At 38.9% G+C, this 27,363-nt stretch overlaps 1 protein-coding gene across 5 annotated transcripts in view; it reads left to right on the top strand.

Annotated features, from left to right (window-relative positions):
• RAB27A (RAB27A, member RAS oncogene family) overlaps positions 1-25,307 on the top strand; it is a 29,143-nt gene extending 3,836 nt beyond the window's left edge. The window contains exons 1-7 of one of the 5 annotated variants that reach the window (XM_057372090.1): positions 4,605-4,682; positions 5,682-5,799; positions 18,202-18,374; positions 19,958-20,043; positions 20,655-20,758; positions 21,439-21,562; positions 22,967-25,307. In XM_057372090.1, coding sequence (XP_057228073.1) covers positions 18,222-18,374; positions 19,958-20,043; positions 20,655-20,758; positions 21,439-21,562; positions 22,967-23,165 — 666 coding nt within the window. In that variant the 5' untranslated portion in view covers positions 4,605-4,682; positions 5,682-5,799; positions 18,202-18,221 and the 3' untranslated portion in view covers positions 23,166-25,307. Of the gene's footprint in view, positions 1-4,604; positions 4,683-5,583; positions 5,800-14,173; positions 14,225-18,201; positions 18,375-19,957; positions 20,044-20,654; positions 20,759-21,438; positions 21,563-22,966 lie in introns of those variants that run through there. The other 4 variants (XM_057372087.1, XM_057372089.1, XM_057372091.1 and 1 more) reach the window with 4 other exon arrangements.
• Positions 25,308-27,363: the final 2,056 nt, after the last annotated feature.

Below are 27,363 nucleotides of genomic sequence, written 5' to 3'. Positions count from 1 at the left end.
TTATGGTGGCTTGTTTTCTTTTTAATTTCAAAGACTAATCATAATTCCTGCTCCCCCACCCCCACTTGTTTTGTTCTAATCCAAACTCTATGCATGACTGAATATGACCCAAAATAYAGGTATCAGGTTAGCTGTAGCCCTGCTGGTATCATCCATTTCCAACAGACTGTTTCTCATGCAGCACTTTCAGATCCTGTGCACATAACTGCACATGCTCCACTGACTTTCTCCTTTAACACTGATTCAACTTGACAGGTCTTTTCTGTTAGGGCATGAACTGTCTGACTAATACTTAATTTTTCCATATTTTTCTTGGGATGGTGTCAGGACAGACATCTCTGTACAGAGATGGTGTTAAGCAAGTTTGAAGATAGCACTGTTTGATTTGATTGTATTCTGTATTTGATAGCAAAATTCTCATAATTTTAGTATGGATAAATGTAGGCTCAAGTTGGAGTTGTTAAAGTAGTAGCTTTTAAAATGTTCTTTATCTATGAAATGGAAGAGTTGACTATAAATCTTTATTTGATGGTTTTCTAGAATTGTCAGTTTAGATGTAGCCCACAGGGCCTGAGATCCTGTTGTGTGTCAGGAGGAACTGCAGAGCAGGCTTTGGAAGGCCTATGAAAAGAACATGCTGCAAAAGTAGAATCATGCTTTTTAGTAAATTTTAAAACGCAAGACAGCTTCCCCCCCCCCAAATCTGAACTGCTATTACAGTGATATTCCATTGTTTTTATTCTATTCACTTTTTAATAATAGATATGCTTGAATTTAATTTGTTTTTTAAATAGTGTCTTTTAAATCCAACTTGAAAGTAAATGTAAAATGGAATGACTGTCACAGTATGTGCTGCAGCAGGTACAACCTGGGCAGCTGGTGGGTTTCCCCTGCAGAACTGGAAACTGACTGCCAGCTTCTAGGGAAGGCACACATCCCACTGTTCCCTTTATCCAGTCTGCCATTTTTTCACTGAGTTTATATGAAGTTCAGATCTTTGTGGCTTCCTCCCCTATGTAAAGGAGTGTTAAAGGTGATCAGCAGATTCAAATGTTGGGGCAGAAGGCAGAWATAATAGAAATTCAATGTCTTCGCCCCTYTCTAATGAGKTTTGWTTCCTTAGGAAACCAGGCTAAGAGGCATGTCCTCATTTCAGCTTTGTTTTTTGCATTGCAAATTTGGAGCTTTGTTCCAAGAAATCCTTATTGCATTTGTAATCTCCAGTGTGATGTACTGAGCCTAAGGGAATTTCTCTTTAGCCTGGCATCCTGTGGGATCATGAAAAATGGGAGCAGTAACGTTTTTAGTAATTGGGAGTCACACAGGGGGTGGGATGGGACCAATGGAACTGAAAGATCTACTCTGGTAATGCACTGCAGAATCACCACCTTTCCAAGCCCACCCTTCCTCCTGCACACCCTGAAGGAAGGCAGATCAACCAGTCAGGTTAGTTAACCTGGGGAGTCACTCAATAGATGGGAATATGAAGGAGCTCTAATGTTAATGAACTTCATTCTTTAAGAAATGGTAGAAAAAAATAGGTATCACAGGTGTTTAATTTGGTTTCATGTGCTTTGTTGCATAGAAGATCAAACAATAATACACTGCAAAAGCAATACTTTRCTGTAGCTCTGAAGCAGCAGATTTCTCTGTCACATGGTTCACATAACTAACCTTTTCCATTTTTCCTCCTGAGAGCAGATGTAAAGTGCAAAMGGCACTGTCCTCAGCTTGTGAGGAGAATGAAGAACCACTTGCCCTGTTAAGCAGGTTTAGGAAAGATGTGAACAGGGTATTCTTGTGCTGGAAAGAAAACCCATCTCTGCTGAGATCAGTTTTCTAGTAGGAGTGCCAAGAATAAACACATATCAGTGAAGTGTGGATAAAGATATGAAAGAAGCTTTCAAAGCTATATTAATATAGGATTGTAAAACATTGAAAACTCTTTCTTAGGTAGCTCTAATCCACATGTTCCTTTAAATTGGTACAGCAGCTTCCTGTAAAGCTACTATGTATTTTAATTAAAAAAGTTCTCTTMGTCATCAACCCCTTAAAGTAGATAAAGATCATTGATCTAAAATGAGCTYTGTAGCTGTTCAGGCTGAAGATAAAGACATCAGATTATTAGTGTGCTTTTACAGCTTCTCACCCAATTTTTCTGATGATGGAGTTTAGACTAAAGTTTTTCAAAGTGCTCATGTTGGGTGCCCAGCTGCTGCAAAGGATTCCTGTCTTTAGGCAGTATGACGTTCCATGAAAGCAAAGTTGATGCTTTTCATTTGTTGATTATTTTACTGTTAACTTTTTGTTATTGAAGCGACCCTGGTAATTCTTGAGAGTTAGTTGTCTGGAGCCTCTGTTGGGAGGGGATTATTTTTAAGAACCTCTTTTCTGTGTAAAATGCTACAGATCTTGAATATACCAATACTTTATCTCTTGCAATGCTAAAAGAAACCTCTATCACCATTATTAGAAATTGCCTAGATTGGCTTACAGTTGAAAGAACAACATGAAAGTTCTGCTTTAATCTATAATATTACTAAATATTTAGCAGGTATGCCTTTTGGGTAGCAGGAAGGCCTGCCTGACCTACTTTCATTTTAATCACTGAAGGGAGATTTGGTCCTGCAAAGTTCAGCTATTAGAGCTCTGGTGTGAAAGCTGTTTTTGTGAGTGTGGGTTGTCTTTTTTTTTTGTTTATTTTATTTTTTTCCTGGAAGGATAATGGTGAGAGGAAGGCAAAAGAAAAGATCCTTTATATGGAATTTATCTCTTCTTTTCAGGTCTTTTTAGTTCTGTGCTGAGGTACTGGTGTGTTACTGTGGAGCACGGGCAGTTTTCACTGATGTTAGGCACAGCTCTTGGCTTTTGAAGCAGGGTTGAGTTCTGTAGCATTATCTGAAATGGGCTGTTAGYAGATCCAGTTCTTCTCCTGTTCCTCTCTCCAGTGGCAGATATCTTTATTTCTGCAGACAGGTAACCATTCTGCATCTTCTTCTAGAGGAAACATCTGCTACAGGAGAGTTTGGACACCTGCAACTTTTCTCAAGGGTATAGAATGCATGAAGGCAAATATTCTGACACTTGTAATGAAGAATGCTTCACACTGTTCACTGTGTTTAATTCGTCAAATTTCCTCCTAAATTTCTATGCCTGTATAGCATAGAAAACTTTTACAAGTAGACCATAAATTCCATGCATTCAGATCATCTTGTTCATACAACCTCATATTTCATAGGACTTGTAAAAATGTTGGGAATAATTAATAACTAAATAGATGGCTATTCCTTTACAGAGCAGTAGTTTCAAAAGTGCATTTCACAGTTTCAGGACTTTACTGGTGTAATTTTGATCCCAAACATAAACTAAGAAGATGTCTTAAGCTCTTACAGCCCCCTAGGATTTGGGTAGCAGTGGGAAGAAGGCTTATCTTGGGCTGTCTGCAGTGGTTCCTGTTCCAGCTGCTGCTGCTTGGTTTGCATTCGCTTCCTGCCACCACAGCAGGGCTGGCTCAGCTGCCTGTGCAGCATTTGCTGAGGCTAAAATCATGTTTGTTTAAAATCAGAGACTATAAAATTACCAAACATTGGTGTCCTCCCAGTTTATAACTCTCMAGTTTGAAATCAACATAACTTCACCATCAAAAAAAAGTTTTATTTCAGCTGAACATTTCTGGCAAAGTCTTAATGTTTCAGATAAAACCCTTGTCTGGTAGTGGGGAAGGAAAAATTAGTTGGTGTTCCTCACTCCAAGTTGGTAAGAGGAAAGTTRAGCAACCTCATTTCATCCTGAAATAAAACAGTGAAGTCTGGGGATTATTTATGAATTGTATTTCCATTAAAGATGTCAAACATCTGACTGTGTGGAGGAGTGGGAACTCCATTTACATTGCTGGTTGAGACTTCCAGACAGTTTGTGCTCAGTGTGTGTAGAAACCCTCCAGGGCTGTTTGCAACATGGCAGAAGAGTTGCTGCTTTGTCTGTCAACACTTCTTATCCTGTTCCTCCTTCTGCACTCTGGAGCAGTTACCAGAAATTCTAGGGTRCTTGTGGTCTGACTATTTCTTCACAGTTAAACAAGTGTGCCCGTATTGATCGGGGAAACAAGCAGTTAGAGATTTAAAATATGCGTGTTGCTGAAAACTGAGCAMAATTCTGTTTTTTAATTGCATGTGGGAGCAAAAAGGCGACTTTTATATTCCTCTGAAACTGGTGAAAATTATAGAAGATTGGATTGAGCCAAGAGTGGTTAGAGTTTTAAAAATTACAACCTGTRACTAAATGTCACAGAAATGGATTTTAGTTAATTCTGGAAAAATTCCAAGGCAGGGCATGAAAAAGTATTCCAGCTCTGTATAACAGAACTTGGGTGTTCACTGGGGCAAGGAAAATAAAAATTGCCTTGATTCACATGAGAGGAGGTGAGATTGTTAAGCACTGAAACTCGTGAGTTAAAAAGCTTGTGGAGTTGTCTTTGTTACTGGTAGTTGAATCCATATGTTAAACATTTGTAGCAGCCTGTCTGCAGCACTTCTTAAATTACAAGATTGGAGACTGGTCTTAGACACCACCTTAATTTCCTTTCTTTGCTGCACTTGAAGCAGCTTGAGGAAAGAAACTGAGACAAAGGATTGTGCAAGGAGACTGGTCTGCAAAAGCTGACATCTGCTAAATCTTACATGGTGAGTGCAAAACTTGCTTTGTCCACACCTTTCAGTCGTGTCCTGTGAGAACCTGTCGTGCCAGGGGTGTCCGAGAGGGGATGAGGCCTCGTGGGACTGCAGTGGGCTCTGTAGGTTCTGGCTCATCCCTTGGAGCCAGTGCAGGATCCTTCAAGATGCCTTCATCCAGTGAGTGTGCAGAGGCTGATGTTGAAACTGGAGCCACCATGTGAATTCTGCCTCTTGGGGACCTGTGTTAACAGGCCCTCGTGAACTCACTCTTTGAAGAGTTGGTTTACATGTTAAATCAGTAGCTTTATTTCCTTGAAGTTATTTAAATGTTTAAAATGTCTGTGTGTGTTTCTTAGGACTGTGCAGGGACAGGAGCTAGCAGGTTTACATCAGTGTTCCAGAAATTTTCTGGCAGCATCATCACTCCAATTTTTTCTTGGAGATTGTTGTCATCAGCAGTGGTTCAGCAGAKAGGACTGGACAGAAATACCTACAGCTGCCACTGTCCTCCCAGTTCTTTCCAGCTCTTGCTCACACCATCTCTCTCTCGTGTCTGTGCCAATTTTGTTCTCACTTTTTCTGCTATCTGTAATTGGTTTTATTTCTCAGTGAAGGGAAATAAAACCAGTTTGRGGAGCTTTGGTGCTTGCCGTGTTTCATTATTGTAGACGTACTGTGTTTGCTGTATTTTATTTTTTTGTATACTTAAAAAAAGTCAATTACACACTCCAACTTCCTCTCCTGACAATAAGGAGGAGGGTCATTAGTTTGTGCAAAGGCTTGCACCTGGTTTAGGGAAGTAGAGTTTAGCTACTGCTTGCTTTTAAAAGGGGAAAAGGAGATCATTTGATCGGTTAACAAGACCACATGACAAGCAGCTGAATGTAATTAGGTGGGGAGGGTRTTGTGTGGGGCTGGCAGCTTCTCATGCTCTGTGAATGGTGGAGCCTTTAGTCTGAACTACACTATTTTGGTTTTATTTTCCATCTCTGCTGATGCTTCCTGTAGATGAGAAATGACTCTTTTTGCATGACTATGATAATCAAGAGATCTGAACTGTGTCAGGAAACTTGTCACTGAAGCACACTTGGAAAACTACAGATCCATTCACAGCTGTTAAACATAGGTATGTAAACACTTTCTCTTTGCCATTTATTTTGAGAGACGTATTACATTGTTTTCCTTGAGCTGATTGTCCTGTGCCAGCTGTTCCTCTGTTAACAGCTTTGAAACAATGTTGCTGCACTTTAACAAGATGCCTGGAATACTCTGATTGTCAAAGTGTGTTCGGCGTTKCCACATCTTCATGTTCTAGAGGGAAAAGTAAAGCTGGGGGGTATAGTTTGGTTATGGAACACATAGGCTCTGGGTTAAATTACAAAATTGCATCTCTTGTGGTATTTTTRGTTGTTGCTTTTCACAAATAAATCAGTCATTTAAAGGCAAACGAGTGTAAGTTTATTAACAAAATAAGATGACCGCAGTTACCAGCGTCTGGATTCCAGCGGCCATGAGATGCCTGTTCTGGTCCCAAGGCATCAGCCTATGTTTTCTTCTCTGTTTAGCCAAAGTTGTTCTGCAGTTAGAAGGTGGAATTAGACCCCGATAGTAAAGTATACTGTGCAGATAACGTTCAAAATACCGAACAAAGTAACTTGGTATTTTTAAATGTTGCACTGCTTGAGCTTTTTTTTCCCCTCTAGTTCTTCCTGTGTGCCATTAACCTTTAAAGATAAAATATACCGAAAGAAACACTCCTTTAGAACGTTTTTTTTTTTWAACTGCTTTGTGCACCAACATGTTTGTTGTTTTTTTTGCTAAAGGGATGATAAAAGGAATGAGAATGGTGCATTGCACAGTCTATTGTTTGTAATTACAAAAAATAATTGAATAGCAAGGGACCATGAGAGCTCATCTACTTCACATTCCTTGTTCAATCATATAGTAATGACTTGAATGTTAGCATTAGTTATGGTAAAAGCGGTATGAAGGCAGGCTGTTATTATTGTGTTTGGTATCTGCTTTGAAAGAAGCTCAGAATGTATGTACCCATCTGACTGAGTCATGCCCTGCCACCCGGGCATGATTTTGTTATCAAGCATCCTCTCTAGCCATGTGTTTGCCAGCATTTTTCTAATCATGGGCCAAAACTCCAGTTTTTGTAGACTGCAAATAACCAAGGAGGACTTGTTCAGGGAACAGAAAACAGTACTCTCCTCCATCTCTGTGGGAAKGTCACAAGGCTTCCCCCAGGGTTTTATTTGATGTCTAGCACAGAGTGTCTTAAGATGATTTATATTGTCCTGATCATCACCAGCTGACTTGTGTTTATGAGACAGAAGTGAGGAATTCATAAATGTAGTTCAATAAATATGTTTTCTTGCTGTTTCCTTATAGACATTCTCAGTTTATGAAAAGTTTATATAAAATAACYGGAAAAAAAGATTTTGCAGACATTGCTGCTTGGCTCACTGTTTTTGTTTTTCTTCTGTACTGTATGGATGGATTGGTTGTTGTAGCTGCTTCACTGTAATTTACTGTTATATAATACTTTCATTTATTTCATTACATGTGCATTTTTAATGTGTTTTGCAGAAACTATTTCTAGCACATTTTAGTGTAGTGGTTTCTAATAGCCTAAGTTRTTTGAGGATTAAATTTTGATAATGYTGRGATTCTTTTGTACACTGCAAAACAATATTGTAGCATTTGGTGCTGCCACCCTTTGCCTYACCASTATATTAMTGTGTTTCTGGCRTKTCTTTCATTTATAACACTATCTTAAACAAAAAGTCCATAGCAATTAAGCCTGATAAAGACAAGCTGGGAATATAATTCAGCTGGGCTCTTTTAAGCATGTCACTAACAACAGCATTAAAGAAATTGTAATTTTATTTTCTTAAGAAAAAATTAGAAATTAGAAGACCAACAAACTGTAGAGAACTTAGAATGACCCAAAAAAATCTTAAAACCAGTTAATGAAAAAGATCTGGAAGATATCCTAGTAGAAGGAGAAAATAAGCTCTAGATAGTGGGAAGGAGAAAAAGGTATAATTTCATTTGGTCTAAAATGTTTTAYTTCATAACTAGGAAATCATGTAGTTCCTTCTGAATTTTGTTTAAACATTTCTTTCAAAAAAATTCGGTTTTGACACATTGTGGTGTAACTGTTGGTATAAACAGAAGGAGGACTGGGATCTTGGTGAGGAAATTCTCTGGGAGTGAGTGGGTTAGCACAGCTCYACTATAGGCACTGCAGCTCTACTGAGTAGTGCTAACTGAGATTTTCTTTTTCACATACTTCATTTGTTTTTCCTGGAATCTGATTACTGAGTTCTTAGTTCCTTCTGTAGTAAATCACATGCATTGATTTAAAATCAAACCAAATTCTGCAATCCATAGTCTGTTTTCTATTAAAAGATGAAACACCAGCACCTACTTTAATGAGTCTGTTCATATAGAAACTCTCGTGGGACAATACCATTGCATACTCACATTATCTTGAGACTTGTGCTCAGAAGGGCATAGCTGGATAGATCCTTTCATATTACTTACCCTCTATATTCCATTCTTCATTTCAGAGATTTGATGCCTTTCTCAGTTATAGTGTRGAATTGTTCTATGAAGTTGGTTTGCCAGTTTGTGGGAGATTTTTGAGTTTTTCACAAGCAGCAATGTTTATATTTGGTGTTAAGCCAAGACAGCACAGTYTGTATGCACTGTGGTGTGTGGTAACTGCATACGTGTTTCCCTACACAGTTTTCTACAGGAAACTTGCACTGCTTGGATCAGTKAGAGCATTCTGACTGGCAATTAATTTTCACAGAAAAGCTTTGTATATTTTGTCTGGAACTTGGGTTATAGAGGTGGTTGTTATGTAAGCTCACTGCTGCTAAGCTCTTCGTTAGCTATAAACAGAACCATTCTGAAATTTAATTGAAGACTTCTGTGGGCAAGAGGTGGGAAACTGCTTGTTGCTGTAGGTCACTTCAAGTGAAACTTGAGGATGCTCTGACTGCATGAAACTGTATGAAATAATTCTTTAGGATGGCATCCACAGTAGGAAAAGCTGGCAGCAGCTGCCAGGTTTCAGGGGAGTGTTACTCTGCAGCCGTCTGGGGCTCTCCCTCTGTCTGGGAAAAGCTAGGAGTGGTGTGGGCAAACTGTGGCATTAGACTTGTRCTGCTTTTTGCTTTCCTTGCTCATATGCCTACATAACACAAATCAGTGTAAGAAATTCTGGTTTGCTGTGCTGTTTACCTCAGCAGTCTTTGCTGTGTATCAGGAATTAACTGTAATTCATGCTGTAATATGGGATTCTGATCTGAGCAGTGAGATAAATATTGTTGGCAATTCAGGTTGAAAAACAGCAGGCTTTTTGAATGGAGGCTTTTGTGTTAAGCAGTTCAGTCTGCTTAATAAGTGCTTCCTTTGAATTATGCCTTCCCTGAGGCTCTAGAAAGCTGTGCTAGGATACGAGTTGAAGCCAACATTTTGCCAAAGCACTGTCTGAGTATTTTGGCAGACCTCAGGGCTTCAGTGGAAGGCTTGGGCAGTGTTAATTCCTGCTGCAGTTCCGGAGCTGTTCAAGTGGAGGATAGGGTGGAAATAAGGGCTTGGTTTTCAATTCTTGAAAGAAAACYTCACCAAACCCTGTAGTTTTAGCTTTGCTTTGTTTGAAGAGTTTGAGTGATACTTTTGAGACACAAGTGTGTTCCAAAGTGGCGGTGTCTTGCTGTCACATAAGATTTGTGTGAAGATTGCTGCTTTGGTGTTGCCCCTTAGTAACTTCCTGAAGAGAACAAGTTGTCGCCTATTGAATGCAGCCTGTTCCAGGCAGAGGTGGTATTTTATTATGTAATGGGCACACTAAGTTATGTCCAGAGTGTTCTTGACAAGTTATTTCTAATGTTTTCATAGCATTTATGGAACATGGAAGTGTCACATATGTTCATTATCTCCAAACTAAAAAATTCCTGCTCAGTACTGGCTGAAAATCTCTCTCTCAGACTGTAGCTATTACAGACTCTGAAATCAAAGGCTCAGTTTCTTTTTGAGACCTGTTAGGAGCAGATTATTCACAACTGACACTCACCTCTCAAGCTCTTTGATGTGTCCTGCTGCCAGCCTGCACTGCTCTGACTGATTCCTCATGGCAGCACAATCTCAGGTATGTCCAGTGAGATTTGCACCTGCAAAGATGCTTCTGTCAAGATTTTAGGATTTTTAAAAGTTTGGCAGAACTGAATATTAGCTGTGAGCCTCAGTTTTGTCAGCCCAAGTCCATCCTTCCATCTCTGTCCATKTGTACCACTTCCATGCTTAGCATCCCTGACTGTCCTGTGATGCTGGATTTGAGAAGTAGAAGGAATAATTCTAGTTTTCCAGTTGCTGGACAAGGTTTTAACTGACAGTTTCCCTTGTTTTTCCACAGATAACTACAAACTTACTTTGTCCTTTTTGCTGCAAATGATGATTCAATTGAAAATCCCTCTGATTAAATATTTTCACAAGTAACTTTTTATCATTCCTCATGTCATGCCAAATATCCATAGATAATAGAGTTTCCAGCTCACTGGAAATGGATGTGGCTTAGTTGTTCAGTCAGTAACTTTGGTAACCAGTTAATTTTCTGGGGAACAGGATGTTTTCACTGGTTACTACAAGTGTGATCTGACACATCAGTCCTGCTTCAAAAGGCCACAATGTCTTGTGATTAGCTGTTTYCAAAATAACTTCTGACTGGCTTAAAAATCTTTGCATATTTCAATTTTACCTAAATAATGAGAAAGCATTTRACTTCCTAAGAAATAACTAGAAGAACAAAATGTTAAAAATCCTCTATACTGTGACCCCTGTTAGTTGTGTCAATTAGGACAGATCTCAATATTACAGTAAAGTTATAAAGAATGGCAGCTGCTGAAAAAAAAGGGGTAACTTTTGTTTTATCTTCCAATTAACAACCAGAGCTAGCAAGGGAAAAAGTTTACCTCCTATGAAAACAAAAAAACCCATGTATTTCCCAATCCAAAGGATGAAAAGGTGGATTCAATTATACACTGCAGTTCTTTCCTGCCTTACCCCTTTGTATGCTTGCCAACATCATGTTAGATGAATGATACAGTTTTATAGTCCCATTTGTATAATATTTGTGTGGTCTTCACTTTCATCTAACGATAGTTAGTAGGTGTGTTCAGGTGTCTGGTAGCTGGCCTTCTCCATTGTCTTTGAATTGACCTAATTATAATTGATTTTGTCAGATTATTACTCTCCTAATGCAGGATGTATCTGGTGTCTTTCATAAGCTTGGCAGTGTAACCTCTTGSAGAATAATTTTCTGTATTCCAGGTATCTGGCCTATGAAACAAGGCAGAAGGTAGCTGAGAAGTTTCCTGTTCTGAAGGAAAAATACGCACGCACACACACAGACACACACACACATATGTGTGTGTATATATATATGTAAAATGTTATCTCAAAAAAAAAAGTCTTTAAATATTATTTTACCCCTGGCTGTTTACAGCATATGCTTTAATGGGCTTAAGCAAAGTACCTGGCCTGACTAACATGGATTGCAACCCAATGAATAAAACATAAAGTATCCTTTCTTTAGCATAAATACCTGCACATATTTTCCTTGAGAAGTCATTTCAGTAATATTGTACCTGCACATATGAAACAGTTTCCTTTTTCAGTTTTTAGATTTTAACTTTTTTTTTAATCATTCCTCTTATTCTACGTTTTCATGTGTTTGCTTGTCTGCTGGAGATTTTATCTCCTGGAAAACCAAGCCATTCCTTAAAGAAATACTCAATTCTTAATATACTGTGTGATCCTTATCTTGTCCTTTACCCTTCAGTGGCTATTTCTGTGGGCAGAAATAGAAGTGGGCTCTTTTTTCTTGCMCTTATGAATTTGATAGTTTTGCTGAATAAGTGGATAGTCAAACTCCTGAATATTTCCTACTTGTGAACAGGAGCAGCTTTGTGGGTGAAATCCTTGTGGTGCCCGTTTTGTCTGAAATAGTTGGGAAATGTGTGTATCAGTGTGAGATTTCATAAGGTGAAGGAATTCTGAATGACAGAGTAGGTGCAGTGCAGTGATGTGTTCCAGATGTTAAGGCTGTGAGGAAGGACGTGGTTCCCAAAGCGGTTGGAATTGTCTCGTTAGGGAGGATGCTGAGCATTGCTCTGAATTKYGATTTTATARRTTAGCRAAAAAGCATGATAACTTGGAAAACACTGTGGCTTAAGGTATTTATTAGAGGAAGAATGGAGTGGTTGAGGATGGAGTAAGTAATGCAGAACTGCTTAAAAGAAATCAAAAGTGCTTGCTTTATTTTCCTTGGTTTACTCTGGAGTGGAGTTTATTCAGTTTACACAGATATTCGCTTCACTGGTCTAACTCGAAAGCAGCTTCTGATGAAAGTGCAAAGTGGTAACTTGTGAGGCAAAAGCTCTTGTTCCCAGGAGGGGTACAGAGCTCCTGAGAGAGTTCAAATGTTTTCATCACATAGCATTGCAAATTTTTATTTATGTACAGTATTTCCTTACCATGAAGCATGAAAATGTTAGAAATTGATGAGAGGGAATAGAGATGGTTCTGTGCTTTTTGCATACAATTTGAAACTGCACAGTGATCCTCCTGTAAAGGGAGTGCTAGACAACCATCTGCAACATTCGTGCTTTTATTCTTCATTTTTTTCCAGTTCCACGCTGCCTTTCATTTATGTAACTGAGCCAGTCTTTGAAATCCAGCTGCCTGTTTGTTGGTTTGGTGATGCTGAAATGTAAATGCAGTTGTAAAACTAACTGCTGTTTCATTTTCTGTCTTCTCCATTCCTAGTTTCTCCTGGTTTTCTGGAGACAAAGTCCAGAATCTGCTGTTTTCTTACCTGGCGTGTTGTACAAGGTTCTCACCACATCTRCAGACCTGTTGCTTCCCTTTTGTGTCCCCTTTCTGGGTGCAATTATAATTTTATGGCTGGCATCTCCTATTATAGCTCATTCTCACAGTGATATGTGTGCCCATCAGTTCCTGMTCTCAAAATGCTGCAGTTGTAGCGATGCTGAAAAATTGTTGTACTGCACCTTCAGCCAAGGAAAAGTGACATCAGTATTTGGAGTCTAAAACCTCCCAGCCAATGGTTTTGTACCTAGTTTTGCAGATGCTTACCTATCTTGGGCACCCTTAAAATTAGTTAGGTCTTTCTAAGAAAGAGGGACTCCTTAGACAATTCCTTAGAATTTCTCTACAGTTAAAATAAAAAACAYTGTAACAGTAGGATAACAGGTAAAGCAATTGAGAGTAACCAAAGGGTGTTTCCTTTCTTGTAATTTATGTTACAGAAAAGTCCCAGAAGTTGCAGAAAGTGTAATTTTGATCAAAACTAAAGCAAGCCAGGTCACACATTTGCCTAAGAAAAACRACTGTGCAGCTCAGAACATTTTGGTGAAGTGCTTATTCATTAGTTCTCTTCCCCCAGCGCAGCAGTTACTTGCGTTTATGACAAATTGTTGTCATGATGTTTATGTTAGGTTTATACACATCTGGCAGCTTTTAACAAAGCACTTCTAATGAAGTGCTGACTAAGCAGGAACATTACTGAAGTGTCTGTCCCTTGTTTCAGCAGAGCTGTTTCAGCAGGTGTCTGACTGACCAGTTCTTCAAGCATTCAGGTGCTGCTGGAGCCTCAGAGCAGGGTGAGGCCATTCTGTGCKCTTCGCCCACGCTGAGCAGGAATGTGGAGCTGTCTTGCTGTAGTGTGCTGACAGTGCTGGTGTTACAGGGTTACTGGGCTTATTCCTCTGCGGTCCGGATCACTTTCTCAGTCTTTCTGCTGTAACAGGTGGAGTGACACATAAAACACTCTTGAAGTTTGTTTGTTTAATGCCTGGGTGAAAAAAAAAAAGTTTTATGAATTGATGTGCACTTGCAGAATGATCAAATCTGTGCAAATGCATTATTGCCCACTGAGAGACCTGCAGTGYCTTATTTTTCTCTCTGTGGGGGATTTTGGACTCATTTTCCCCCAATGCCCAGATCAACTCTAATCACAAGCATGCAGCCTCAACAAGAAGAAAGCAGTTTACATTAAAGACTGCTGTGTTCTCCTCAAACCTGAGGTAAAGGGTGTAAAGCTATGAACGGAAACAAAAAGCTGTGATCCATATACTCCATCATTAATGCATTTTTGAATGAAACCAGTCCTAGGAACAATATAATTGKTTTAAGGTGTGTGGGTGATTTTGCAGCAACTTTAGATCTGCTCCAAGGTAGGTCTTGCACAAATCTCTTTTGAAATGCTGTTTGCATCTAGGAATAGAAGGGACATGTGAGCTGTGTAATTGCTTCCCAGCCATGCAGTGAGGCAGCACCTCCTTGGACACAGACATGGGCACACCTCTTTATCTSTGAGCACCCATCAACGTGGATGCAAACAGGTGACACGTAAGCCTCTTGGCTGTGTGCTGAAGAGGTGGTGCTGGAAAAGTACTCCKACTGGAAGTACTATCTCCAGTGTGCTCTAACTTCCTTTTGCAGGGTTTGGGGTAAGTGGTATACCTTACTTTAACCTGATGTGATTGAGGACTGTCTGATTAGGGCCATGTTCAGATTTCCTGAATTTTACATTGTGTGTATGTATACGTGAATCTGTTTTTATTTGCACATACTTTTTGTTATTTTTTGTGCTTGTGTTTTTATTTATTTATCTCTTTTGTCTTCTTCCTTTTTCCTTCTCTCCATCAGCTCAGTAGCAGMACAGGAGTTGCATGTTTTGTGTAAGGCCAGTTCAGGAAGCATATTCCCTATTCCCATGCTACATGGGGGAAATCCTGCATGCCAAGYCAATTTCTTTAATTTATACAGGAGCACATGTGCCATATTTTGGAATGTTTTATCACACAGTAGAGTTGTGATATTTATGTCCCAGAGGCAAAAATATGAGCCTGTTAATGTTGATGTCTGTCAATGTGAAAGTACCTCAGACTAGGAAATGCAGGGAACCAGAGGAGCCCTTGATTTGAACAGAATCCCTTTGTGACAAGGCACGGTCTGGATGTGTGTGGGGAGGCTCCAGAGCAGCAGCTGGATGGGCACAGCTCAAGTGATGGCTGTGGGGGTCCTGTCAGTTGTGGAAAAGGCCAGTGGAGCTTTTCTAGCACTTGCTCATAGCTCCTGTCCATCTGCATACCAGGCAAACTGCAAAGCCAGAGCTGAATGGGATTTCAGGGGGGATTTACAACMGGCAAAACTGTGGAGGGTTCATGTGGAGCTTAAAACTGTGTCCATTAGTGGATTTTTTTAATCAAGGAGTTCTTAGTCTTWGAAGCAAGATTTAGGAACAGTTTTCTTATGGTGACCTGATCAAATCTAATTGTATCATTAATTTTCTCCAAATCTTCCTTTTCTACCTCYTACTCTGCTGGTATACAAGGTATAGAAAAGTGGAAGGAAAGACTGGAAAGTGTGAAGTTATAAAGCCAAATTAAAAAAAAAAAAAAAGCAAAACTGGAAGGAAAAAATGGGGTGAGGTTTTAGTAACAAGGCCGTGGTTTTTAAAAACTTCAGAGCCATTTTTGCTGTGAATATACTTTGCAATGAATATATTCTTATTTCTGTTATGTGAGACTGGATGTGTCTGGACACTATGACTGCAGGTCTCGGAAGTGAAGGGTGGAGATCACTTTTTAAATATTTGTACAGGGAGGAGGACAAAGCTTGAAACTGCTATGAAAATAGCTCTTTACATGTCTCCAAGGATAGGTTAACTGTGCAGGGTTTCACAAGCACCACTCCCTGGAGATATTTGAATAATAGATTGACATTATGGGGTGCAGTGAGAGGTATGTGCATTTCAAAACCGAAGGAGAAAATTTCCCTCTCAAGCAAGTTCTTTAGAAGGCATTTCTTTTCCCTTGTTGGGAAGAGTTCTTCCTCGTCCTCTGCCAGTCCTTTGGAAATTGTATTTGTTACCAGCCACAGGGAGAATTGAGGTTTCAGTGGTCTGAATGATGTGGCATGTTTGTCCTGACAGACAGACTAACAATCAGATATGACATTAGGAATACCTTTCGATTTTACTTCCCCAGGGTCTAATCTTGACCTTTCTGTTTTGGCCAGAGTTTCTCATGGCCCTGTCCAATGGAAGGTGCAGCTGAAGTGTACCAGTTCCTTAAAGCTCCACGGAAGAGCTGAGGTGCCCTTCCTTCCTCTTACACAGGGTGCATGATAAATCAGCAGTGATTAGTGCACTGGAACTGGCACCTGTCATTAAAAGTATATTCTATACACCTGTAATGAGCCAACAGAACACCAACAAGGCAAACACCTCTGTGCAGGTGGGAGAGCACAGGAAAATGTGTGCAGCAAACTTGTCTTTGTGTAATATACTGACCCTAAGTTTTACATCTAAGTCTTTTAAAGCAACACTTAATTTAGGGATATTGAGACTGAAAGAACATGTGCTTGATAGAGGATGAGCTTACACAGCTGTTTGCCCTTGGASAACCTCTGAGGACAAAGGATACACTGTGTATGAGATGGAAGTCTAAATCAAATGCAGAAAAACCCCTCTTTGTTTTTTAGAATATTGTTCCCTTTCTTCTGGTACATTTCTATGAAAAGGCTTGGTAGAACTACAAGGTAGACAATATGGTTTTCCTTTTTTTTTTCTTTCCCCAACAGGAGAGAGGATTTAAACGTGAAACAACCTCCCCCAATTATTTTTGCTGATACATGTGTGTCTAATGGATCAGGGTTCTTAATTTCTTTTGAAAATGATCTTTTGTCAGTGTGTGTGGCTGCCTGTTCAGCTTGCTTTCTTGAATATGCTGCTCCTTCAGACCTGCATGGTGGATGCAGTCCTGCAGTTGTGGTGCATTTCTGTAAAAAGCTCGCTGGTARCTCTTGCTGCAGGGTTGTCCCTTTCAGCCTTCTACTCTATTGCAAAACTTTGGTTAAAACACAGCAGTAAGAAGCAAATTAGCTGGTTGTGGTGTAGTGGTGAGTGTGAACTGTCACCTCAACCCCCTTTCCTGCAAGCTTTACTGGCATTGATGGCATAATGTGAAATATGGCCTGGCTGGGAAAGGGAGTCTTCAACACTTTTCAAAAAGGAAAARAAGTGTCAGCTGCTTTCCACTGACTCCTCAGCTGGAGAATATCTGGGGTAAATCTGACCAGTGTCTTCTGCTTTTTAGTAAGCCACTTATGGCCACAGCAGCTAGTCACAGTTCTGACTTGTAACCAAGAGCTGGACAATTCTAAAGGTGAAGCTTTAAAGATAGTTAYGGTTTTCAGTGAATGGTGGTGATTAACACCCACAGGATGGAGATGCAGGGTTTGTTAGAGACCTCAAGCTGTGAGTTGATACCCGAGAAAGGAATTGGTGTTTTGCCATTGATGCAAGCTACTTCAGTGTTTGACTTGAAATGAATAACTTTGTCTAGTTCAAGCTACAAGYACTTCCAAAAATACTTACAGTTGAAACAGCAGATGTTACTCTTTTAAAATTTTATTTCATCATCTGCTTTTTTTGTGTTTTGGCATCTATTTCCATCCTTTATAAGAGGCAATATTATGCCAGTTTTCTGTTGCTTTTAGAGTGGWTATTTTAGGTTTATCTTTTCATGTTCACGTCTTTGAACACAACACAAGGCAGCTCTCTACTGTTTGTTTTGGGGGAGGAGAGGTTCAGTAGCTACTCAACAGGAAAGTGCCAGTGCACTTACATCAGCTTTTCTAGTGCACGTGAAATTTGCCAGTGATTTTTGTTATACATTTTAGCTGCTCCTACACTTAGATCAGACCATAGAGAAGATGGTTATTTCTAAAAAGGCACAGAAAAGACAGAGAGAAATTTCTTAAATGTGTATGAGCCATGGAAAAAATGTATGTGTTTGTTTAATGGCAATTCAGTATCAAGATTTACTTTGAATGATTAACTAGCATCATGATAAAACCTTTAAAAACTGAAAATTGTTCCTCAAACAAAAARCCCAACAACAAGAAAAAGTTTTTTCAAGACTGGAAAATAGGTATTAATAGAAAATTATTATAATTTTTGTTTAAATATGGTGGGCAGTCTGGAAAAAAAATTCTTTTTTTCATATGTTAATAATGCCATAGTGAGTGTGAGGCCAGTATTGCATTGCTGGTACAATTAAGTAGCTTTTGCCCGCTTCCATGTGGATTAAAAACAATTTTGCAGCTCATGTTCCAGAYATCTTGAGTGCTTTGACCTTGGTTTTCAGTCTTGGCTGAAGAAGTTAAAATTATGTTGCCCTCACTTTTTAGAAAGAGGAATGTAATAAAACTAAAGATGCACTTTTTCAGCCACAGCTGAATTTGATATTGGTAATTTGTGTAATTGTGCATTTAAAGTAAAGTCAGTGTAAAGGAGCACAGAACTGGCTCCACCAGTCACTGCTCTGTAGTTCAGGTAGTGATTTGTATTTTAAACATTTGTCAGAGTTGTCCTGTCAGAGCTGTTGACTAACTATTCCTTTTTGCTTTGCTTTTCAAGGTGCCTCCTGAATTCTCACTATGTCTGATGGGGACTATGATTACCTCATAAAATTCCTAGCACTCGGTGATTCTGGAGTAGGAAAGACCAGCCTTCTTTACCAATATACAGATGGCAAATTTAATTCCAAATTCATCACAACGGTGGGCATTGACTTTCGGGAAAAGAGAGTGGTAAGTTTGTATAAAGAGTGTGCTACTTGCAAATAGTGYCTATGTGTAGGCCTGCAATCAGTAGTTATTGTGTGCTTAATCTTGTGATGGGAAAGGCCTCGTTTGGCCTGGCTATTTTTGTCATTGCTRTGTACAGACCCATTTGCTCAAAAGTTAAAGAGCTGATGCTAAGAAACCACTTCTTTCTGCTCAGCATGTGCTGATGAGTGTGTCTGTTCTGTGAGTTGTGCACACAGTGCCTGGAGTGCCACTTTTACAGTGGAACTCCCTTCACAAGGAAAGACTATTGTAGTAAAATGTTTTTGCTGGATGTGAGCTGAAATGGCTACTAAATAAAGATGCAGTCTTTTAAAACATATGGATGAAATGGGATAGCATGATACATGCAGCTGATCTGGCTTCCTAAGCAGTCAYCACTGGCAGAGAAGAATTATGAAATGTAAGGTTGCTTTTTTCAACCCTTGAATTGTTGCTAAACTAAGCAAATGTATTTTTGATATGAAGCTGAGCACCAGATTGTGATAACCAATTGGATGCTGATTCGTACTGCTCTGAGAAATGGAGTTGGCACAAGCTCTTATTTGTAATGTGCAAGTGTTAAATATCTRTCATTGTAACCTGATGATTTCCTGTGTCCAGAAATCTGCATGGTGTAATGGGCATTGTGCAGACTGGTTTGGCTGCATGACATCCACCATAGTAGTTCAAGGACTAGATATCTTATTCAAATGCCAAACTAGTCTCTTGAGTCAGTCATTTTTCCTTTTGTGGGATTGTAAACATCGTGGTTTACTCAATCAGGGGATTTGATAACTCAGGATCAGGTTTAGGCTTCAGAGCCTGAATYTTATAATATATAAACTTGCTGAATTTGTGSATCTCTAAAGATATGTTTGTAACTCTTGTARTCTTAGRTACAATGACATTTGAAAGTAAAGAAGATGACCTATCACTAAGTATTTTAAAARAGAAATTAATCTATTTTTATCTGATCCTTCCAAGACTAATAGATGCCTATATTTATATTCTCATGCTGAGCAAACTCATCAGCTTTTATTTTTATCATCCAATTTCTGCTTTATAAGCTGTGATCTGATAAGATCTGCCCTCAGCAATTTTTGGCAGTATTTTGGCAGCTAAGTAGAGAATGCCATTATCTCTGAGTATATTCTGTTTGCTAATGAGGTTCTGCTAGTACTACAAATACATTGCCAGATTACATTGTTGCTTTCTTATGTTTTATTTTGAACATGTTATAAGGTAATAGTAAAAMCCACAGAAAATCAAAATACTAAAATTAATCTTGTCTCATCTATCTGTCTAAATATCTGTCTGGAGCCCATAGTCTGCTGGGTACTGGTTTTGCAGTTTCACTTTTACCCTTGTTTTTAAATATTTAATTGGRTGCAATATTAAAATGCARCTCATATTACTTTKGTCTTACAAAGCAGAGGATTGAGTTGTAGTTAGGATCTGTGCATCAGCAGTGCTACTTTTACGGCATTTAATGACTGTAAATGTCAGTTATTTTGTGTTCTGTAGCAGCTGGCCAGGTAACAGCCTYGCAAATTTACTTTTTATAGGTGTATAGACCCAATGGGCCGGATGGTGTTGGTGGCAGAGGACAAAGGATACATCTTCAGCTCTGGGACACTGCAGGGCAGGAAAGGTATGACTCAAGATGGGTCAGTATAACTCAAGATTGGCCAGTAATGGAAAGTTTCATATGAACACGCATTAAACTATTACTGTAATTTACAAGAGTAGAACATAAAAACTGTAGTTCTTGCTTTTGAGTCTTCTTTTTMATAGACATACAGATACTTATAAAGCTTTTCTTTTTAAAGTTCTCCTTAAGTTCCTGTAATTATATTGAGGTCTTGGGAAAGTCAGACAGGTAAAATCATCTCAAAGGATTCTTTTCTATTGGCCTATCAGAAAACTAGCATCCTTGTGGTTATTAGTTTTAAATTCAAGAACTGATATGTATAGGGKATAAATTTTTGTTCAAAGTTAGAATTTCATTATTATGTTAATTCCTGAATCTTGCTCAAGGCATGCCTTGTAGTAGAAGAATGTTTAAATAACTCCTTAGGCCTTCATTTAGGCCACAGTAATGTTAGCAATTTTTCTTACACAGTCCCTACCTCAGCAAAACTATGAATATTTCCTTCTAATTAATTCAGTATTAAGTTACCTCAGTTCTTCTATGATTCTATGAAATTTTGTTTTCAGAGTAACTTGTCAGATGAGCAAACTAATTTCACTTTGCTTGTCTAGGTTTCGTAGCTTGACAACAGCTTTCTTCAGAGATGCCATGGGGTTTCTTCTTCTCTTTGATCTGACAAATGAGCAAAGCTTTCTGAATGTCAGGAACTGGATAAGTATGGCATTCGTTTTTCTTCCTTTCTTTGCATGGGTGGAGTGTGGAGTGGGAGTTATGTTTGTAAATATAGAGTCTCACTGAGAAATAGAACTGAAAATACTGGTTTTATTAGCTTTCTCAGTAAAAGAATGTAAATGTTGCATTCATAATTGTAATAGCTGCTAGTGAGGGTTTCTAGGGCTCCCCTGAAATTTAGCTTTGGCTACTGAACTTGAATCTTCACCTATATAAAAGAAAGCTGATCYAAGATCATATCCCTGGCTCTGGATTTGTTTAGTAATTGTGTGGAGAGCCTATGCAAAAGTATTTTGACTCACATGATGCTTTGTCAGCAAAACTTAATGGAAGGCAAATGTTACTCAGCTGGTATATGTAGGCAAAGGAGTTCCCAAAGTGCATCATCCATCTGGAGAGGGAAGGAGATCCTTTCCTGGCAGCTCCCTGGAAATGCTTAGTGAGTGTAACTCCTTACAGGTTTCTGTGCTGACTTTGTCAGGCTTCTGTTTCCCTGGGCTTTTCACTGGTATGTGACAGTGGCAGCCTGCCTGTTCTGTGACTCCTCAGTGCAACTGCAGAAGTCCTGTGAGCTGAGAGGGAGCATGCTTGGTTTGTGGTAGTGTTCTTAGGGATCTGAGTGTGGCTGTGAGTTGTGAATCCTCTTCATGTTGGTGCTTCCAGGTCAGCTACAAATGCAYGCGTATTGTGAAAACCCAGACATTGTGTTATGTGGAAACAAGAGTGACCTGGAAGACCAAAGGATGGTGAAGGAAGAAGAGGCTAAAGAACTTGCAGAAAAATATGGGTAAGTAACTTCTTACAATTATTGCTTTGTTTGGAGTAGAATGAGATTTTCTGTAATACTTTTTTCTGTATACTGAAAGGTTATTGTGAGAATAAGCATTTTAGAATACTTAATTGACTCGTATGATATCTTGCTCTCTGAGATTAATATTTTCTACATTTGTCAAGCATAAATACTTAATATTGCAATAATCTTGCACTGGAGATTAGTTAATCTGCCTTTCTTGGCAGTGAACAGGGTAAATTTTCACAAGCATTTGGAAAAGAGATAGAATTTAGCTAGAGAGGCAAGTGAATAATGGGGTGAGTTCTTTGCTCTTGCCTGTGCTGAGGCATCTACACTCTCACAGGCTCCCAGGGAGTCTGAAAACTGAGACCAGTAGGAAGACAGGATAGCCTTGCCCTTYCTCTTCCTGGCAGGCACAGGTCATGTGTCTCTGAAGGAAGGATGTGAAGTCTTAGTTCCTGTCAGATATTAATTTGCACTTTTTTACTCCCTTAACTCTTTCATGGGGCTTACCTTTGGATTACGTTTGCATTTCTCTGAGAATCATAAACGCACTTCTGAAGGAARTKATCTGATGCATTTGTTGTATTTTAATTCATGTAGTGGAGCAGTTTTCTAGCATATGAACTGGATTTCTTCTCAACTGGAAACTTAAAAAGTTAAATGATGTGCCCCAACCAGTAATCTCCAGTCTGGAGGGATGGAGTAGAACTGCTCCAAAGTAAAGCCCATGAGACAGGTGTAGTGTGAACACTAGCTCCTCAGTGTGAACTGCCTTGTTCTGCAGGTCTTCTGCTGTGTCATGATATTTGCTATCACACAGGCAYAAATTAGCTTGCCTTAACCTCGAAGAATCATCAGAGGCAAATCAGAAGCAATTTGTGTTGTACAGAGAAATGGGTTTAGTGCAATTATACATTCTTACTTTCTCCTTCTGTGAAAATGCTTGTTTGAAGTCCATGTCACCCAAACAGCAAGTGCATATGGTACTTTAACTAGCTGCTTGTGAAGGAGCAAAATGTTTTAAATAGCAGCAGATGGTCTGTGACCATACGTTAAATCTCTTTGTATGTGACTTCTGGAAATAATTTATGAAATGTTTATCTTTGTGGCTAAAAATGCAACCTAATTTAGGAATAGTTAGCTGAAAGTCAAGGCTGTGGATCACATCCCATCTGTAGGCAGTTACAAAGTTCTTTGCCCTGTAGAGGTGAGACAGCAATTTCATTAATTTCTTTTGCATTTCAGACCACTGAGCACTTAGTGTCTCTGTGCTATGGAGTACCAGTGACAGCCTTAGTGTGAATTCTAAGTTTGTGGCAGTAATCCTGTATTGTTTTTTTTTCTCCTGTGAATGACAAATGAGTGATGTAAATTTACATTTTTTGTCTTCTGCAGAATACCATATTTTGAAACCAGTGCAGCAAATGGGAATAATGTAAGCAAAGCCATTGAAACTCTGCTTGACCTCATTATGAAGCGCATGGAACGGTGTGTGGATAAATCCTGGATCCCTGAAGGGGTGGTGCGCTCCAATGGGCACAGCTCTACAGAACAACTGAGTGAGGAGCAAGAAAAAGGCAGATGTGGCTGTTAGCCTAGTTAACTTCAATGTGTATGATATAGTACAGTTGCAGCTTACCTGTTTAACTTTGGGGCAAATCACTTTGTGTAGTTATTTAATGAGCTATATTAATTCTTGATACTAATTTTTGTTTGCTTCCTCTCAGACAACATTGACCTTCACTTGCAAGGTATGCATTTTCTTAGTGGTGGGACAGAGGTTTAATGTGGTGTAGTACTGGTTGTTCCTCTAATTCTCTGCTTGGGAGGAAAGGAATTCTCATTACCAAATTCAGAAACATCTCTCTTTGGGCAGCCAGAAAGGGGAGGCTCTGAACTCAAGGGTTTTCAGTTGCCCTTGGAAGGCTCCCATTAACTACACAGACTTGGCATTTAGATTAAATATTATGACAGTTCTTGGCTACCAACAGCAAGATTGCCAACTCGGTTCTTGGTTTTAAACAGAAACATTTAATCATTTCACCAATTAATAACAATTTGAAAGAACACATCCTGTGTTTTCCACAAARGCCTGTGAGTAGCTTTTCCTTGCTCTCCTAAACCATCCATTTTCAGTGATGAAAACCAAAGGGAAGCTATTCAGTACAGAACAAAAAGAAGCASAGGGGTGTGCACATGGAGCACTTGGGGCATGTCAGTAATAGAGCATGTAAACTACAACTGTACTATATAACATATATCCAACGCAGCTTATGAGACCTCCTGACATAATTTGAATTTCTAGAACATGCATATCCATCAATTTATATGTGAATGGCATAACTGTACAGCTGTTATGTTTCTTTTTTATTACACTCATGTTTTAACWGGAATGTATGGCGACATAAATGTCAGCAAAATTTCATCAGAGCTGGTGCTGTGCACTGAATTTGTTTTGCCAAACACAGTTTGAGAATGTTTCTTCAAATTTGGATTGAGAAAGGAATGTTTATTGTCTTCTGGTGATGCAGCTAAGATGCTAGTCCTGTAAATCAGTATTTCTATGAATTTATAGTGCTCATTTTATTCTGCCAGCCTTTGTGTCCTGTACATCTTGGTTATCATATAGTCATTTATGGCTTGTTCATTTCTTTTAGGTTGTATTTAAAAAAGAATTGACTTTTCCTTTTCTTTTTACTTTTCCTTTTCTCCCCCTATGGATCACATAAATGTAATTTTTGGTTTCAGTGGATCATGTTACTCTAACCATTTTTATTTATTCATGTGACCTAAGAAACAATCAGTATTTTTTGGGCTTTTGTCCAGACTGATTTATAAGATGTGCCTACCAAACTCTTTTCTACCCTGGCAGAGGCTGTGTAATTGTAAGGTATTGCCAATTAAAGTCATAACATGCCAAATTGAGTCTTGTTACAGACCTTCCACAGCAGCTTGTTTACAGAACTCCAAAGCTATTGCTTCTTTAGAAATTATGTATTTATTTATTTAAATATTCAACTACTGCAACTTCAGGCAAGTATTGATACCAGTTATGAATATGAATTGCAGCATAACAAAWTTTTTGAAGGAAGGACCAAAAATGTTTCTAGAATAGGACCTAAATAAAAAAATATTTGATGTAGCTTCTGGTTATACTAATTAATACAAGAGTAAGTATTAAAACTTGGTTCTTAAAATATTTTACACAGTAATGCATTGTTCTTTAACAAACACAACATGTAAATATTAGATTTTTATCACAGCCAACACAGAATATTTTAAAAGTGCAATATAATTTGACTGCTCTGGGGCTAGGACAGAGATAAGAGCAATTTATATATGGGTATAGGGTTTTGGTTTTTTTCTACTCCACTTCTGAAATGCTTGTAGACCGGTGTTACTGTAGTTTAATTCAGAGTGCCTTTTGGAGTTACCATCACATCTCTGAGCAGTAGAGTAAGAAACTCTACTGTAAGACACAATACATTTCAGTGTACTTCAGTGTCTGAATTTCTTTTAATGTACCCCTTTGCTTTTCAGAGGGTTGCAGTGKAACTTTGTCATGCATTAACTTAAAATGGGAGTTTTTGTGCTTATAGCTCCATCCAGTTCCTAAAAACTTTAAGGATTATTGCAACCAGTTATTGAGCTAAGTGACTACTGAAAGAGTAAAAATATTTCTTTTTGAATACTTGTGTTTAAATTGGATATTAAATATTAAATACTGAAACTGTCATATTTGTGTCATGACTATTATTTGTAATTATTTATAAAGAGGATCTGCATAAAATTGCTTTGATCTCAGTCTTTGAAATGTGCTGTAAGATTTATCTGTTTGAATTATTCTGTGACAAAACTTCTGTTCCCTTTTAAACTCTCATGGGAAATCACAGTAAATATTTCTTGAYAGTAAACTACACTGTTCTTACTAGACTAGTACTGACTTTAAAAAACAAAGAAACAAGAATTCTGATGTGATGAGAAMCTTATTTCAAGAAAAGTTGTTTCCATTCAGTCAGATGGAGATATTGATCTGTAATTGAACAAAGTTTTGAAAAATATTTCCATTAAGATGKATTGTCCCAGGATTTCTTGTTATAATATAAAATAGTTAAACATTCCTGTTATGAACTTTGCCAGCACTGTTGAACTGAATTGTAACATTTCCTGTTGTCCTGGTTCAATRTCAGTCTGTGTCCTACTGCAGTGTCCCTGTGTCTTGTGAGATTTTAGTTCAAATGTGTCCAAGGTCTGTGCTGTGCTGAGATATTTCTTGGTGGCCCCTTCTTGCACTGACCAAAGCAGTCAGATGGAGCWGGTGAATCCTGGGGGATGCCAGGAGGAGCCCTAACCTGTCAAAGGCAATGGAGGCATCAGTTCTGTGTTCCTAAAACATGCAAAATGTTGCTCATCTGAGTGTGCCATGTGTTCAGAGCAAAGGGAATCAAGCAATACATTTTGTAAACTTTATTACTTCTACAAAGATAAGGAGCCTGATTTTTCAGAATAACTGCTTTCAGCATGAGCAGTGTCTATTACCAGGTAGGTTATAATTGGCTGGAGGACACTACTGCTATTCAGAGATTCCTTGACAGGCAAGAGGATGAATTGAACTAAACCTCATTAAGTTGGGAAAGGGCAAATATGGCTGGGTATTCCATCTGTGCTGGAATAACCCTATGCAGTAGTGCTTGCTGAAAAAAATATTTCTCTGAAAAGGGGATGAGCATCCAGTTCTGAAGTAGGCTGACCAGAAGCCAGAAGTGTGCTGCTGTGGCAGAGAAGTCCAGCTGTATTCAGGGCTGCACTGGTAAAAAGAAARTGGAGCCAGACTCATCTCAGAGGGCACTGGCATAGGAAAGAGGTAAGAGAGAAACATTCTCTAGAAAATTAAGATTAAATAGTAGGAAAAGATTGTCACCATACAAGTGGTCAGAAATTGGAACAGAAGCTCAGGAAGGTTATGGAATCTCCATCCTTGCAGATACTARCAACTAAACTAGATATAGCCCTGAGCCAGGTATTAGCTCTCTTTTGGGCAGGGCTTTACTCTAGATGACYTCCAGAAGCATCTTGCACCCAACATGATCGTATGTCTCTGAACCTGATCCTACATGTGCATTTGCCTGGCAGTTGTTCATTCTTTCATATGACTGTATGACAGTTCTTTTACTTCTATTAGGAAACTTGTRCCAGAAAAAAAAGAACTGCTTTAGAGGTATATGCAATTTTAACAGATGGATTTTTCACCAGATACTCAGGTGAATAATTTATTTTAAATGGAGAAGCGGGAATTGTGGTGGTAAACGTTATGTGGTGAGGAAGATTTCAGACTCAGGCCTGTGACAGCATCCAAAATTGCAGAATAGAGAGAAGACCTTCAATTCCAAGCAATGTGGAAGGTACAGGGCTTAGGGTTTATGTCCTGGCACAATGAACAGGTAACTCTGTAGGAGAGGGAACAGAGGGAGTAATAGGTACCTATATGGTGTGCAGAGCCATTGATTTTAGACACAACTAAAAAATTTGCTTAGAAGACTTGGATTTTACAGATATGAAAACGGCAGAGAAGTGCTGCCTGGATTTTACAATCAATCAAACTGTAKACTTAAAAATCTATGTCTAACTCCCTGTCATTTCCTTGGGTTACTGTGTATATCCTTAGGTTGGTACCGATCCATTCATTTCAGCTACACTGCTTTCACCATTGTTGATTTATAAACGTTCGCCAGGGCCGTGAGCCAAGGGGCGGGCGCGGTGCGCGGCGGGGCCGGCAGGGGGCGCGGTGGCGC

Source organism: Malurus melanocephalus, unplaced genomic scaffold (assembly GCF_030028575.1).
Source record: "Malurus melanocephalus ecotype Western Australia unplaced genomic scaffold, MMel_1.1 scaffold_163, whole genome shotgun sequence".
Taxonomy (NCBI): domain Eukaryota; kingdom Metazoa; phylum Chordata; class Aves; order Passeriformes; family Maluridae; genus Malurus; species Malurus melanocephalus.
This window is presented reverse-complemented; position numbering and strand designations above follow the sequence as displayed.